Source organism: Ceratotherium simum, chromosome 12 (genome assembly GCF_057802395.1).
Source record: "Ceratotherium simum simum isolate JZ-2026a chromosome 12, ASM5780239v1, whole genome shotgun sequence".
In the NCBI taxonomy this organism is placed as follows: Eukaryota; Metazoa; Chordata; class Mammalia; order Perissodactyla; family Rhinocerotidae; genus Ceratotherium; species Ceratotherium simum.
This window is the reverse complement of record NC_141911.1, coordinates 61,844,720-61,861,312: the sequence shown is the minus strand read 5'-3', so window position 1 is coordinate 61,861,312 and position 16,593 is coordinate 61,844,720. Positions and strand designations below refer to the sequence as shown.

Below are 16,593 nucleotides of genomic sequence, written 5' to 3'. Positions count from 1 at the left end.
ATTCCCATAACATCATTATAATGGCAATGATAGAGCTGGAAGCAGTTTCCAGGTCAACTATCAGTTCCACCAGCATTTCTCAGATGCTCCAAGCACGCTGTGAAAGCCTGGATTCATTTAGCTGTATCTGCTATATGGCAGGAAATCTGGAGTGCTCATCCAATTTTCCTTTAACAAATGAACACAAATATTTGCAATTCTGGAAAGGCAATTTGCATGTCAATGACTAGTGAATTCTCTGTCTGAGTCCACTCCCAACACCAACATACCCAAGGCACACACCTTCCTAGCAGATAAACCCCTCCACAAGGTTTATCCTTTCCTTAAGGCCACAGAAATTTCTAAAATATTCTGAGAAATCATCCACCATAGACTCAGAGTGAGTATTTCTTAATGGTATATAATTCAGTGAAGTTCACAATTCTTCTAATAATTATTTGAAAGACGTTTTTTAAAAAAATCAGCATATCAATATGCTCCAAATAATAAAAGTCTGAACACATTTACACTATATACATTAAAGATAAGTAGCAGTTTTTGCTTGTTTTTGGTTATACTTTGTTCTTGTGGCATTTATTCTCTTAGAATGGTCAAGATCTTAAAAATTGTAACTATTTCCCTCAGTTTATGGATGAGGAAGCTATGGAACAAAGCAACTGAGCAGCTGCCGAGCCATGACCACTCTCTCCGAGACTCCTGCCCTTGCTACTGTCCCCTTGTCTCTGAACCGGAGAAAAGATCCTGTGATATAATGAGTATTACTTTATGTATTATGCCATGTTGGCTTTCACCATTCTATTTGAAATATTGCAACTAATCCACCAAACAGGCAGAAGCATAAGACAGCCTGAAGAGTCTCCCTACACTGCAAAACAGGAGAGAAGTGGCTTTCTGATGATCTGCATTGGAGGCTGATCCCTCAGTGGAGGGTGATTTGTTCCACTGGCTATACAAATCTGTAGGAGGACTATATATGTTCACAAATTTATAGGTGCACGATTACAAAGTAGAGAAGGAGAAATATCCAAGCTCAATGAAAAAAAAAAGGATGGAACAATAAAGCCATCCACAAAGGTCAAAGCCTGGTAAACTCATTTCTATTGCTACCCTACTAACAACAAAGTTCTCCAAATTAATTCTAGACCAAATTCTTTGTTTGGCAAATATTGCTCATTGTCACAATCTGTTATTATCAAAAATTGATCCCGAGGCCAGCCCCGGTGGCCCGGTGGTTAAGTTCAGCATGCTCCGCTTTGGTGGCCCAGGTTTGGTTCCCCAGGCATGGACCTACACCACTCGTCTGTCAGTGGCCATGCTGTCGCGGCGGCTCACATACAAAAAAGAGGAAGATTGGCAGCAGATGTCAGCTTAGGGCAAATCTTCCTCAGCAAAAAAAAAAAAAAATTGATCCCCCTCTCCTTTGTTCACACTCTCCTACTCCAGCCAAGCACTCTGCGATGCTTTTCATAGTCTCAGCTAATGTCTCTGGACAACACCCCAGTGGATCCAGGGCTGCACTATCTTAAAGTCTTTCAAGTGCCAATTTGATGGAAATGATTCCATTCTGAATATTCCTATTTTTAAAATGCGTTAATAATAATGATTTAAAATTTGAAGTCTCAGAGGTTTTAGGTCAACTCTAATAGGCATTACAAATTTAGAGACCAAACCAATAACAGAAGAAAGTCTGGAACTGTAAGGTTGTGCATGATGGCATGTCACAGAGAAGAGCCTGCAGAGTTCATGAAATGAATTGTTGCAAAAAAAACCCAGTCAACTGTCTGCTGGTACTACAACTACCTTAAAGGCAAAATGCGCCAATGTGCAACAATGTTCGGAAGTCTACTATCTCATTTCCCTGCCAAAAATGTTGAATTTGTCATTTTAGTTTACCATTATTTTTCGTCTCTAGATATGTCTCCAGTTTTATAAAGGAAAGGGAGCATAAAAGATTCATGTTACAGAAGTTTGTTTTATGGACACTTTGCTAAAAAACAGGAATTCCCAAAATAGAGAGACACTCAAGAAGGACTCTTTTTAACCATTTTATCAGTCTCAATCAATACAAGGTAATCTAGAGGAGAATAGATGACTAGCTTAAAATTCCCTTCACAAGTCTCACTGGTTTTTCAGTTTTTAAGGCTATCGTAATGGGTTGAATTCTGTCCCCCCAAAAGATGTTGAAGTGCTATCCCCTAGGACCCTTGAATGTGACCTTATTTGGAAGCAAGGTCTTCGTAGACGACCAAGTTAAGATGAGGTCACTAGGGTGGGCTCTAATCCAGTGTGACTGTGTTCTTATAAAAAGAATAAATGTGGACACAGAGGCATGCACAGAGGGACCACACCATCTGAAGACTGCAGTTACACTCCCACAAGCCAAGGAACTATCAGAAGCTAGGAGAGAGCTGGAACAGATCCTTCCCTAGCGCCTTCAGAGGAAGCGTGGCCCTGCTGACACCTTGATCTTGGACTTCTAGTCTCCAGAACTGGGGAACAATAATTTCTGTTGTTTAAGCCATTCAGTTAGTGGGACTTGTTACAGCAGTCCTAGCAAACTAACGGAGCCGTTGTGGCATTAATGGCCTTAATCCAAGCCCTTCTTGGACAGCTAGCAAAACCTCCCTTCCCACACTCCACATTTCAAGGAGGCCTACAAGAAATATTAAGAAAGGAACCAAATAGGTCAGCTATCTTTGTTCTGTAAATCCAGCCCATTCCAAAATAATCCAAATGAAAAGATATGACTATTTAGTTAACAATTAAAATTTACTTATAGAATAGCATTTATTCGTTTTAAGAGAAAGAAACAACAGCAAAAACAAAGACCCATCCCAGTAGTGTTTTCTGAATAGAATTAATAAATATTTTTAAAATCACAGTTTGATAAATGAGTAAAAAGAAATTAATGTATTCATACAAATCCTTTCTCCTCTATTATTGAACTTCACAGAGGCACAAAATAATTAATTTTAGTCACTTCTATTGTTCTGTTGGAATCAGATAGAATGCACGCTGGTGACATCAAGCTATTGCCTCAGATCCTTGACAAAAAGTGTACTTAAAGCTGAAAGTGATATAGAAATTTCAGTTTATGAACTATTCAAAAGAATAGAAAAAAGCCCATTACATGTTGGACAATTTAGCACACATATTTGACAAATGAATTAAACATAATCTTATCTCTTATATGAAAGGCAACACTGGGAAAATATACTAAATGATTATTTCCTATCTTAATACAAAAAACCTCACATTGCCTAAAAACAACTGACTTAGGGGGTGTTAGTTGCATTTTTCAAGTATAATAGGGGAGGCTAGGTTAATTTTGATGTTATTTTCTTCCTACATCCAATTTGACAGTACTAAGATATACTATATTTTTCCTATGATTATATTTACCCATAACTGAAACTGGTTTTAGCATTGTGAAATAGTAGCTTTTATTCAAATCATGCCATGTCAAAATAAAATCATTTTTTAACATGGAGCATTCCCCTGAACTGAGATCCAGATGAACTATATTTGCCTCCATTAATTTACATCTATAATTCACATTAATTGTTTGTTTATTATTCATGTAGATACCTTTAGTACTGAGAAAAAAATCTGAACTAGTCTAGTTCAAAATGAGACTATATCCTGGGAGTAAGCCATTCTACCCATTTACAATGAACTTATTAGAAATTTATAAATCCTATCAATTATTCCTTAGTTAAAAACATTTTACAGGGGCTGGCCCGGTCGTGCAAGCGGTTAAGTGCACGCGTTCCACTGCAGCGGCCCAGGGTTCGCCGGTTCGGATCCTGGGCGCGCACCGACGCGCTGCTTGGCAGGCCATGCTGTGGCAGAGTCCCATGTAAAGTGGAGGAGGATGGGCACAGATGTTGGCCCAGGGCCAGTCTTCCTCAGCAAAAAAAGAGGAGAATTGGCAGATGTTAGCACAGGGCTGATCTCCTCACACACACAAAAAAATAAATAAATAAATAAATTTTACAATATTATGCAAAAGAAGACTCTATCCATGGTTAAGTTATGGTATACTAACAATATATGCATATAATCCTAGCAGAAAATTTCACAAACTGTGTGTCTCTGAACTATTCACACATAAGCAAACAGTAAGGGTATTCCCATTTTATTGTACAGCGCTGAGTGATGAAATTAAACTACACCTAATATCAATCCTCTCATCTGTCTCCCAGAGCAGGTATCACAGGAAACGTAATGAAAATGCTTAGTATTCTTCCGACATCTCAATCAGTGAGTGGGTGTCCTCAACCAGAGGACACAGGCGATTTCCAATTCATCTCTGTAAATGCTACTCCTAGTGTGAACTCAGTAAGCATTTACTGAAAGCTATCTTTGCCTTGTTACAAGGATCAGCATTTTCCACTCTGCGTCCCTCTGGTGATCTAGTAAAAAGTATTGAGGCTGAATGTGCATGAGTAGCTTGGAGGGGGAAAAGAAATCTCATTACTTTAGTGCTTTGCATAAATAAATTTTTATTAATATTGTTGTGCAGATGTGCAGGAAGAGGGAGGACGCATGAGGGGAGAGGACTGCTCTGGAAAACTAAGATGCTAAAGAAGCAAAAATAAACATTTCCTGATTTTCTAACAACAGTGTATCAACCATGTAGAAGGCAGTGGAAATCAAGTGTTCATATAGAGCATAACCGCACACATGTTAACGGTGCAGACTGAAGGGAGACATTTCAGAAGACTGCTTTCTTTGTAAGTTAATTCACAGAGAAAAAAAGCTTAAAAATTAGAATTAAACATCTTTACCTAACAACTGAACTAACTTCCATATTCTTAACAACTATGGAATTATTCATTTCAGACATAAATGTGCCAGACCTGCAAACAGCATCTTAAAACAAGAAAACATGCTTTCTCAATCAAACCAGCGTCTAAATGTTATTCATGCAGATATGGCTAAAAGGTGGATATAGCGCTTCACAGTATGATTTTTAAAATTACTTATTACTATTTTTTAGTTGCATTAAGTTTCCCAAATATAAGGACAAGCCTCAACCATACTTCATAGCAGACCCTATTGGTTCTCCTCAACAACTACCTCGCTTCCTCTTGCCAGGAGAGTCTCCATGTGTTCAGAGGTTAATCTGGATTAATCTAGGCAATCGTGGTAACTGCATTCCTTTCCAGAGAGTGCCAGGAAGAAACGTGATCCAGTCTTGCCAATGAAATGCTGGAGGACGTCTGTGGGGGAATTCCGGGAAGGTTTCCTTGCTCTTGCAATGGGACATACATGAAGAGGTCCCTCTCTTTCTTCTGCAGGTTGTTCTAACTCCATGCGAAGCCTGGAATAACCACCAGCCTAAGGATTAAAGCCACACTTAGAGAACAGAGGAGCCAACAGAGGAGCCGAGAAATAGAGCTGTGCTGTGTTGGAGCCTGACTCCTTATAATATGAACAACACATCTCCTTATTGCTTCAGTCATTTTGAATTGAGTTTTCTATTCTTTGACATCAAAACCATCCTAACTGATCCCAGCCACATTCATACCCAAGTTCACAATTACCATTTGTTTTCTCTTCCAAATTTTCCACAGGCATCTTTATTTTCACAGTTAGCCATAATGTATATAAGTTTTGTTATCCTTCTTTTTCCCCTTATCATAAGCATTTTTCCATTTCTTCTTAAAAAAAAATCTTCACACTAGTAGAGTCAGATAATGCCCCAAATCCAAGTATTTTACATCTGCCTTAGCCTGAAAAGCAGATTGAGCTCAATATTTAAAATCTAGTCAGGAAATGTATCAAATTTGGTATTGCTAATAAATATTTTTCAGCACTTGCTACATAGAATCAAGACGCAGCATTTTAAAAAACAGGGACAGCTTTCAGCCAACTTTTTAATTAACATTCACTTCAAACACCAGATGGACTTCAAAGAGTACAGCCTGTAAACAACAGTACTCGTCCCACAAGCCCGATATCACTATTGAATCAGGAGATTTGGGTGGGTAGGTGCATATGAACAGATTAGCATGACATGACAAAAAGTCAGGTCTACGAATCATTCTTTCTGATATATCTTAATTATTAGAGCATTATCATTTATTGTACCTGTTTTAGCCATCAGTCATCAGTCACCTATGAGTTCTACTTGCCTGCTTGTAACAAAGAGGAGTTCCTAGCACACACCAGGCAAGTTGCCCCATCTGCCATGCCAACGGGAAACTGGAAAAGTGATTTCCCTTCCTAGTCAGGAAGCTCTAAATCATTGCAAGTATTGTTGGGCAGACTCAGTTGCCTGTTAATTCGTCCTGTAGAAATGGGAAAATAACCTGGCTCACATTCAGTTAGTAATCATATTCTGGTGAACTAGGTTGTTCCTATTCCACACTGGTCACATAAGAACCAGTGGTGCCATTTTCTAAAACCACACAAAAAGACATGCCTTACGCTTGATCCTAAACCTAGCAGGGTTAAGTCACACAATGGTGGACTCAGTTGGTGGACATGATCACCTACCACTATACATTTTAGGTGGGTTCTGATACCCTCCCATGGTTTTCCCTGGCTGTGACAAAGGGTCTTCAGCATCCAAATCACCTTGACTGCTCATCAGAAATGCACATTCCTGAGCCAGATCTAAGGATTACTTAATCAGGGCCTCTTAAGGCTAGAGCCCAGGTATCTGCATTTTAACAAGTGATTCTAATGCCCATTATGAGAACTAACTCCCTGGGCTGATTCAGGGTGTTCCAATCTCCAGAATGATTCTTTATTACTAATTTGCGAGTTTCATACAACCAGGGCCCAGGCATCAGCTTTCTCGTTCTCAGACACCTGAGCCACTGCAGTCTCTATGCCCTGCCCTAGCTCTCCTGAGGTCCCCCTACCGGCCCTTCAACTAGGCTTCAACCAATTCTCCACTTTGGAGGCACCAACTTCCTCATTTCTCATGATGCATCTGGATATGTGACTCTCGTCTCCAGTTTATTTTCTAAAAGAGGGATCTCATTACTATACATTTTTTTTTTCCTTTTGTCCTAGTTGTTTTTGGTAAAGAAGAAAAAACAAAAGAAAACCTAGGTATTTTCAAAACATAAGAGATTAGAAATCATGTGCTTTGGACCAAACATAATTCCCTTTCTCCTTCCTTTTAGACTAGTCCTTAAGCTACTAAAATAGGATCATTAGACAGCACAGATATTTCTACATGTTTATATAATTAAAGAACTAGAGCAAAATGAGCTGTGAAGTGAAAATTTGCACTACCTTATAATGCTGCTATGAGAATTAAATGAGAAAACTAATATATAAAATGATCAGCCCAGCATCCAACACAGAGTGAATGCTCGATAAATCCTAGCTGTTATTATCAGGCCAGGTTGTTTTGGTACATGCTCAGAGCTGGAAAAGTCCTTCAAATTAATCTATTCAAAAACTGCTTTTCTCCAGAGAAGCAAACCAAAGCTCTGGGAGTTAAGAGTCTTACCCTACACTGCATAGCTACTGGCAGAGCCAAAACAGACACTAGTGTTTTCTAAAGCACAGTGTTTTCTAAACAGTGTTTCCCCACTCCACGATGGCTTTGTGCACCCTCCTAAGTGAAATGTAGGACCACGAAAGCCATAAGGTTCAGAATACACCAGTCATCTTGAAGGTATGATTTACATCCAGTCAGAACATGAGGAGTAAATGACAGAATGGGTTATCAAGACTGAGTCTTCGAAAGTAATTAAATTACTACATAGCAGTAGTAATTTAAGGAAGCAGATTGCTTCCTTGCTGTTTTGTTTTGTTTGTTTGTTTGGAGGGGTGGGGGCATTTATCTCCCATCTTGGGGGGTTTCTTTTGTTTCTCTTGTGTTCAATCACTTTACTCCAGGAAGTACGCACTATTACATAGTGTTTGGAATTTTGTCTGGTGAGAATTAGCTATGAACATAAGGGCATCACAAAGAGTGTGTGCTGCTGTTACATTTAAATTTCTATTCAGCACAAGGGGGAGGGAGGAATCAAAGGACAGGCTACTCTCCTCATTTGGAATATAAAGTTAAAGGAGTTATGTGTTAGAAAGAGAGCAATAGATCACTGTAGTGTTTTAACTTTGAATTCCATTTTTTTCTTTTACTCTCTGTATGTATAGAATAGGAAATATGAAATATAATAACAAGAAAGTGAAAAAACTGTCAATGTCTGCTAAACTTGAGATGTTACTACAGTAAATAATCTCTTAGAATAAATTATGAGACAAAGCAAGGGCTCTTTACTTGATATCACCTCAAATTTTTTGTAGCCACATTGGCATTCTGTTCATGAAACTCAAGTATAGCGATGACTTCATTCTCCAGGATGAAGGATAATTGATGTTCACCTTCCTATCCTCCTTTAACTCAAAGCACTAATGCAATTGAAGGCACAGAGAAATAAAAATTTCTGTAGGAAAAGAACAGCACTGTGAAGCTAACCTCCAAATCACCTCCAAAGGGTACAAAGTACAACATATTTCAGAATCCCAATTCAGGAAACCCCACAGCTCGGATGGAGAGCTGCCAAAAAATTTTGAAGGAAAATTCAAGCTTTGAAGGACATAAGGTTTTTCTTCCTCAGCTATTAAAGAAGGGGAAAAAACCATAATATTAAACAAACCCAGCAATTCAAACCGAAGCACTGCTCCAAGGCAGATTTTCACTTACATTAAAATCTATTAATGTGATGCTTTTATTACCACAAAACCACATCTTACCAACTTTATCTCTTTACCAACTAATCATGATTCTCCACAAATAACATATACAGCTAAAGAACAGCATTCTTGAAAACTGCACTGGACTATATCAAGTTGATTCTTCCTAAAACAGTTACCATTCCTATCTCTTATCCCTTTCTTTTTTCTTCACTCACTGATGATATTTACCACACTGTGCCCCAGAATGTGAACATCATTTTGACAAGTTGTATTTTGGCCCGGAAATTTTGTCATGCTTTTTCAAGTAGAGGTCAATGGTGGCAGTAAGGCAAAAATTTTACCACATTTTTCCAAGTCGGGGTCTATGGGGGAGGGGGAAGGGTTATTGGCTGTCACATTAGATTTAATACTTCTTTTTCCAAAACAAGTCAATAGAAATGATCTCCCCCTTTGCTTTGCCTCTTTTACATATATATGGTAACGTCCTCAAGGCAAGCTGATCTAGAGAACACACATCCCCTCATCGCGCGCGGGCGCACACACACACATACACACACACACAGTGGCCAGAGGCAAGACCGTATCCAGGAACCCAGAGCGCCGCACCTTGCAGAGAAACTATCACCCCTGACAACCTTCACACACCCAGCACGCCTTGCTAATTTCAAGTCAAGATACCCACGTAGTTCACTAGTAACGCAGTGGCGGCCCACCATCACACCGGGCAGTGCAAGCCCGCGAGCCCACACCCTCTCCCTCTCTCTTGAAGGAACACCTACCGCCCTCTCCGAGCCAGGCCGGCTCCCTGCCCGGCCCGAGTCGCCGCCGCTGTCCCGGGTCACTCACCGTGTCTGCAGTCGCAGTAGCCCCAGTCCACCCTGCCGTGGGCGTTCCCATAGAAGCACCAGGGTCTGCCCGCGCCGTCGGGGCTCCGGCAGAAGTTGTGGCGCTGCCCTCGCAGTTGAGCCCAGTCCGCCGGGGGCGACCGCTGGAGGAAGGGTGGCACCTCCGCCCAGCGCAGACAAGGGGCGCCGAAGTCCGTCACGTTGACCCAGGACTCGCCGGCCGGGCAGCCCCCGGGGTGCGGGCCGGGCGTGCGCCCCGCGTGGAGGGCGTGCGGGCGCTGGGCAGGGAGAGCAGGCGGGGGGCGCAGGACGCGCGCCAGACGGGGCGGCGGAGGTGGCCTCTGTTGCCGCTGCTGGGTGGGAAGGTAATAAGGGTACTGGGGACCCGGAGGGGGCGAATGGCGAAGGCGGTGGTGGAAGGGATAATTGGGGACCGGATCAAAGCTGACCACTTCGGGGAGCGCCCCTAAAATCAGAGCCACGGCGAGGCGGGCGAGCGTCATGGTGCCCGAGCAGCGGGGTTTGGTCCATGCTCCCCCGCTCCTCGGCTTCTGAAGGGGAGGAGAGGAGGGGGCGGGGGCGGGGCGGCAGCCTCCCTCGGATCCCCCACGCGAGCCCCCTCCGCCCCCCGCGCGCCGACCTCCTTCCCTTCCCCACCTCGCCCCCCGCCGCGGTCCCCCGCCGCGCCCCTGCGCCCCGCCGCGCGGGCGGTGCGATCCCGAACCCCGCTGAGCCCCGGAGGGCGAAGGGGACCCTTACAGAGAAGGCGCGGACCGGCCGGCGGCGGTGGGGCCCGAGCTCCAGGTAGCCGGCGATGGCCCGAGCCCGGAACTCTGCCCCCTGGCTGCGGGCGCGGGGCGCGCAGTCTCGTCCCGGACCAGACCTCCGCTCGGCCCCTACCCGGCTCCCGGCTGCCAGCCCGCCCGGCCTGGCCAGACCAGCCGCTGGCACCGCCGCGGCCTCGCTGTGCCCAAGCCAAGCCCGAGGATGCCAGTGCGGGGGACGGTCTCGGCTGCCCCTCGCCAGCGGGCAACACCACCACAGCCCCGCGGCTGGCGGCTCCCAACAAGCCTGGCACCTGTCCCTGCACCATCTCTCCTCCACCCCGGTGCCGCGTTTCCCTTCTACGTTTTGAAATCTTCAGAAGAAAACTGAGGGTGGATTTAGTGGCAACTCTCTCCTGACAAGTCCCGGGATAAAAGTCACCGAAGCCCACGAGGAATGCTGAAGCCGTTTTACTGAACCGTGAGCTCTTCAAGGACAAGCCCACGTTTCATTAGGCTTTATATCCCACTGCTTAACACCCAGCCCCACACTTATTAGGCTGCAATAAACATTTGCTGAAATTAAATTCCTGACCCGACCAGGGAAAGGAGTTGGAGGCATTCTGCTTCCTGCCTCCTACTTTCCACCCGGTGCCCTGGACAACACCAGTTGTTTGGTTATTACTGGGATTCAGTGAGGTCCTCTTAATACCAAATTTCCTTTCTAACCAGAGAAGACTTCATCCGTCTGGGTCTCCATCCTATCCAAACAGTCCGTCCCTCTAACACCTGCCTGGTTTTTGCAGGGCAGGGGACTCGAGTTAAGCCGACTCATTTGCCTCTCCAAAGTGGACTCTGCCTGCAGGCGGTTTTGTAGCTGCGCTGTGGCTGGACCTCAGTTTAGTAGAGCCCTTTCAACGGCCCTGCCACCTCCCCCCAAGAAAGTTGGCTTAGAGTTTAAAAAATCACTGGATCTGGATGGAGGCTTTAGGATTTCCATTTTCAGTGAGTGGTTCCTAACCATGCCACTGAAGTTACACAAGGAAAAGGCAGGCTATAAAGAAGGTGATGTTTTACTTTCTGGTGTCATCATGTTTCAGTGTGGGGGAGGACTACTGTCCCATGATAGAAGGTACCCTGAAGAAAACCTGAGCATAACTTAAATGTTTACTGTTAAAACCCAGGTTTCATTTAGAAAACACATTAATTCCCTACACCTTAGCTCAAATAATCCGTCTTAGTTTAACTTTTGCGAATCATCTTACTGGTTTTTTATTTTTCCACTTCTATTAATGAAATATTTGATTTCATTTCAGAGATAATTGGGTCAATGAATGATATTAGGAATCCAGGAATATATTTGTCAAATATTTATTCAAGGTGTTTTTATTCAAATGCTTGTACTCACTATTTTGGTTTTTTACTAGTACTTCTCTGGCTCCAAAAGCATAGTTAAAACTGTACTTAGGGAAGAGAGTGAAAGACAAAATACATATCTGGGGGAGATTGATTTACTTATTTTAGTAGAGGTCGACAGAGTTCACCAATCACAGATTCTATTTTTTTGTAATTGAAGAATAACTGACATACAATATTACGTTGGTTTCAGGTGTACAATATAGTGATTTGATATTTTTACACATTACGAAATGATCACACTAAGTCTGGTTACTGTCACCATACATTATTACAATATTGACTGTATTCCCTGTGCTGTATGTTACATCCCCATGACTTATTTCTTTTATAACTAGAAGTTTTTACCTCTTAATTCCCTTCACCTATTTCACTAATCCCACCCCACCCTACCCCCGCTCCCCTCTGGCATCTACTAGTTTGTTCTCTGTATCTATACGTCTGTTTCTGTTTCAATCACAGATTCTTGATATAATAGGTGACAATTCTAACAGGAGTCACGCTTTTCCTTTCCAACAGTCTCTCCACCTTCTGCCACCAGACTTGATGGCCCCCAGGAAGGCTCATCTTGGGATTCTGGCTGGCGTGTTTGGACCGTGTTCCCCTTCCCTAGACAGCATGGCTCCTATACCGTTGCTTTCACACTTCCTGGGGGTCTGTGGATAGACCCAGTTCCCACACTTTCATGTACCGTGAAGAGAGGGAAAAATGAGAGACAAGTGAGTAGAAGAGAAGATTGTTGGAACTGAGCTCTGAGAGGTGGGACCCTTGGGCAGGCTGGCCTCTCCTCTAGCCCCTTGCACTACCTAAGAGGAGCTGAAGATTTTCTGAGGCCTACTTATAGTTAACAGATTATAAAGCTGACACATACAAAGTGGAGTTACCCACAGAAAATTCCACATCTGGATCTAATCATTTCAGTTTAAAAACACAGCTTTCTTAGAAAATAAAATGGCACTTATGTAGTTAGACTATGAGTTTAGGGGCCTCCATTTGGGTTTTGCCCTCTATTTTACAGGAAAAGTCTGATTCAAAAGACCTGTTCTTTACATATTACTCCCCTCCTCCACTAATATTTTCCTTCCCTTTCTTCTTTCATTCCTCCTTGCTGCTACCAACATGCAGATGTTTAGGATTTCCTATTCCCAATGCAATCCCCAAAATGCATTCTCCCTCCCACCTCCATCACATCACAGTGTGTGTTGAGGGGGAGGGGATAGTTGCAGGGAGAAATCCTCTTCTTCTGCATTGATTAGGCCCCTACCTAGCCACAGTTCCCACTTCAGATTCTTGTCATCCTCTCTCACAGATAGCAAAGCCAGAGAAAAGGTGGAGGCAACTCCACCTTGTTACAACTGCAAGAACCCCACTGCTGATCTTCCAATCCTTTCAGCAGTAACAAAGGAGCAAAGAAAGGGAACAGGGAGAAACACAAGTCATCTTGCAGGCATTTCCCACCACAATACTTAGAAGGCCCCAGGATGCCCCCATTATCCTTCTTGTCACTTCTGCCACCTCCCATTACATCAAGCAACCTCATTGATTTGGGGCCCAAGAACTCAACTCTCCCCAGCCTCACAGCCTAAAACCTAGGCAAGTGAAGAGCGGAGTCTCCCTGCCCACATCACAGCAGGGAGGGTGGGCAGGCTTGGGGGTGGAGGTAGGGTACATGTATGCATATCTGCCAATCTGCACTTTCCCATGGCAACTGTGTTACATATGAACATTCGGTTTTACGGTGGTTTTGGGGATCATTTTACTTCACATACATGATGAGCTGAGTAGTTCTTGGGTAGTCTGTTTTGGAAATATAACCAATATGCATATTATCTTTACAGCATTCCAAAAACCAATACATCAAATAACTTTTGGAAAAGTTCCATTTACAGTTTGGGTACTGTCTGTATCTGGAAAAGCTAAGAGCTTTTAAACATATGACATAAAAGTAGTGTTTATTTGTACAATTCCAAGTGCCAAAAATTTGTTAAAAGACCACTGAGCATTGCTCTTTCACATGAGAGGGGAAAGAAATCAGATAATATGACGGCTGGTCTAGGGACTATGGGAGATTTGAAATTATAAGACATTATCATTATCAGGCCTTAAGAGGGGGGAAATACAATAAAAAAACATATAATATCTAGTTAAGAGTTCAAGAAAGTTCAAAGAAACTTTTACTTAAAAGTTCAAGAAAATAAAAGAAAGATCCAGAAAATAAACAAGGAATTGCTAAATGAATGGTATAATGATTCAGAGGCCAAGGTTCCCTGTCAGCAGGTCTCTGGCAGTGGAGGTAAAGTTTATTTTTCTTCCTGGTATTGGTCACACTCTCCTCTACCAGCCCTCAGCCATGAAGACATCTGAGGACCCAGAGCAGCAAGCGCAGTCCTGAATCACCGTATGACCCATATATCAGGGCTGTTGACCTTACTTATGTTGTGCAAGAGGAAAAGAAAAGTTCTGCTTGACTCCTCATGTCTGTAATGCTCGTATAAGTCATTTGATCTCGATTTTTCTCATTGTTTAAAATTGAATTTTATAAAACAAGAATACCTTTTTGTACTTTCGATTTATTTTTTAAAAATCATCTAACCTTGGTTTAATCCCCATATGGAAATTAATTGTATAGATTCATTCCCAGAGTTACCCAAATTATACATACTAATAGATGAGGGATATAGATAGAGAAATCTCCAAAAAAAATGGTTACTTTGGCCTTGGAATCAAACCAGTGCTCAATCTGGCTCCAGGTCTTACTCACTGTGGGATTTTAGGCAAGTTCCCCTTACCTCCCTAAGCCAAAGGCTCGATATCCATGAAAAGGGGACAGTAATCGCACTTGCACGATGATCTCTGTGAGGGGTAATTGAGACAATGCATGTAAACTGTTGAACGCAGTGCTCCATGATGCCAACTGTGGTATGGCAGAACTGCCTCAGTAACTGCCTTTGAATTCTTAACCCTTCAAACTGAGTCACCCTGTGAAAAGCTGCCTCAACGAAGCAGGAACTTTGTCCAGATTTCCCTTCCTATTCTGCTTCTGCCTCTTACTGCAGAGGAGTCTTCTGCCTCTTACTTAGAGGGGCATTTCCCCTCTAACATGGATGACAGTCATGAGGCTGCCTCAGCTCTGCTTCCTCGAGCACTTCTCCTCTCTGATGTGCTCGCTCTCTCTCAACAAGCGTGGTCCCTGAAAGCCAATGAAATACTAACTATTTTGAGTTAAAACACTTTTCCTGAGGAGTTTGTCTAAGTGTAATGAGTGGTTTTCGAATCCCTCAGTTGCAATGGGCTGTGGCCACAGGTGAAAGGAGTAAACAGACTGAAAGAGAGCAGACGAGAACTGCCTGGCTGTGGTCTGGGGATCGCAGAGCCTTAGTGCTGAGAAGGACTTACCGCTCCAACTTCCTGTCCAATGCAGGAATCCTTTCCAGAACCTCCTGACAAGTGGACTTCCAGCCATTTCTTAAAAACCATTGGTGGGGGAAATTCCTATATGGGAGCCAGCACACTCCATCTCTATATAGTCCAAATTGTTGGAAAAATCTTTCCTTCCACAGAGCCAGAAGTTGCGTCCAGGTAGAAACCTACTTTATCTAGCTGTTCTGCTTCTACTCTCCTATTGTTTGGTATCAATTTAGAATCTAGCTGACCCGGGTTCAAATCCCTGTTAAATTATTTATCAGCTTCTGGGCCTCTGAGGCACTGAAGACTCCTTTCTCCCTGACTTCTCTCTATCCACCTTCAAGAAAGAGATGTGCTGATTTGAGCGGGCGGGATGCAAGAACAGTAATTAGTCCCCATTACTGGACTCCCTTAGTAGTATTACCATGTGAGATATAAATAAGTCTGTGTATGCATAAATGATCAATGCCCTATTTTCCCTCCTTTTGCTTAGTGTTTTTCTTCACTTCATCACTGGAATCTTAAGAACCAAAGAGCTGAGATTTGGGTATGGGTTGAGGCTGAAAGGGAGGGAGAGAAGCCATTTAGCAGTTTGGCCTCAGTGCTAGGAAACTGCTTTGGGGTTTGGGATCAAAGCCCCTGGTAATTGTAAAAGCCTGCATTTGCCTGGGCTTGTCCTCTATGCATAAACGTCCTGTGGGGAACTCGTTGTCTGAGGATGGGGGATGGGGGTGGTGGTGGCTGCAGGTGGGGGTGGAGATAGGATTTAGGGATCCTGGCTCCCGGTCATCCATCAGTCACTGCTAGCCTCTCTAAATATAGCTTGCCTTACTGTAATATGGAGATAACAATTCTACTTTACTAAGTTATAAGAATTAGAAATAGTATGTTAAGTGCTGGCCACTGAGCAAATGACTATCATTTAAGTATGTGAAGACAATTATCAGGACTTTTCTGCTTTTTCTAGACTAAATATACCATCATTCCTTCCACCATTTCTTATTTTCATGCCTTAGGTTGGAACCCCTTCTCTGGTTAAACACAGGTGTGGCAATATCCTCATTAAACTGTAGCTCACAGAATTAAAAACAATACCTCAGATATTATTTGCCCATTGCAGATTTCAATGGAAAAAAAGTTGCCCTTGTTTCACTAAGATTGCATTAAGTTTTTCACAGCCACATAGCATTGGCTCTTATACAATAATCATAAAGTTATCTAAACTCTTAGTCTGACAAAATTTTCCACATCCTTTAAAGTCCTGGTCAAATTGGGAAATCTTCCCTAACTAAATTCTGCTCTTGAAATATGTGTTAGCCCGGCATGCTGTACACACAGAATTTCCACAATCACAATCACATTGTTTCAGACTTGTCTTCAGTATAAACTCCTCAGTGGAAAGAATTATACATTCCACAGTGATTGGCCCTTAAATGGCAGCCAATAGACAGTGGAATATTATTCAGCACAAAAAAGGACTACTCAGCATGCAA

At 42.8% G+C, this 16,593-nt stretch overlaps 1 protein-coding gene across 5 annotated transcripts in view; it reads right to left on the bottom strand.

Moving 5' to 3' along the window:
- Positions 1-10,100, bottom strand: part of PRSS12 (serine protease 12) — a 77,836-nt gene extending 67,736 nt beyond the window's left edge. For 4 of the 5 annotated variants that reach the window (XM_087437691.1, XM_087437690.1, XM_087437689.1 and 1 more), the window contains exon 1: positions 9,517-10,084. In XM_087437691.1, coding sequence (XP_087293817.1) covers positions 9,517-10,018 — 502 coding nt within the window. In that variant the 5' untranslated portion in view covers positions 10,019-10,084. Of the gene's footprint in view, positions 1-9,516 lie in introns of all 5 variants that reach the window. The other variant, XM_004426547.3, reaches the window with a different exon arrangement.
- Positions 10,101-16,593: the final 6,493 nt, after the last annotated feature.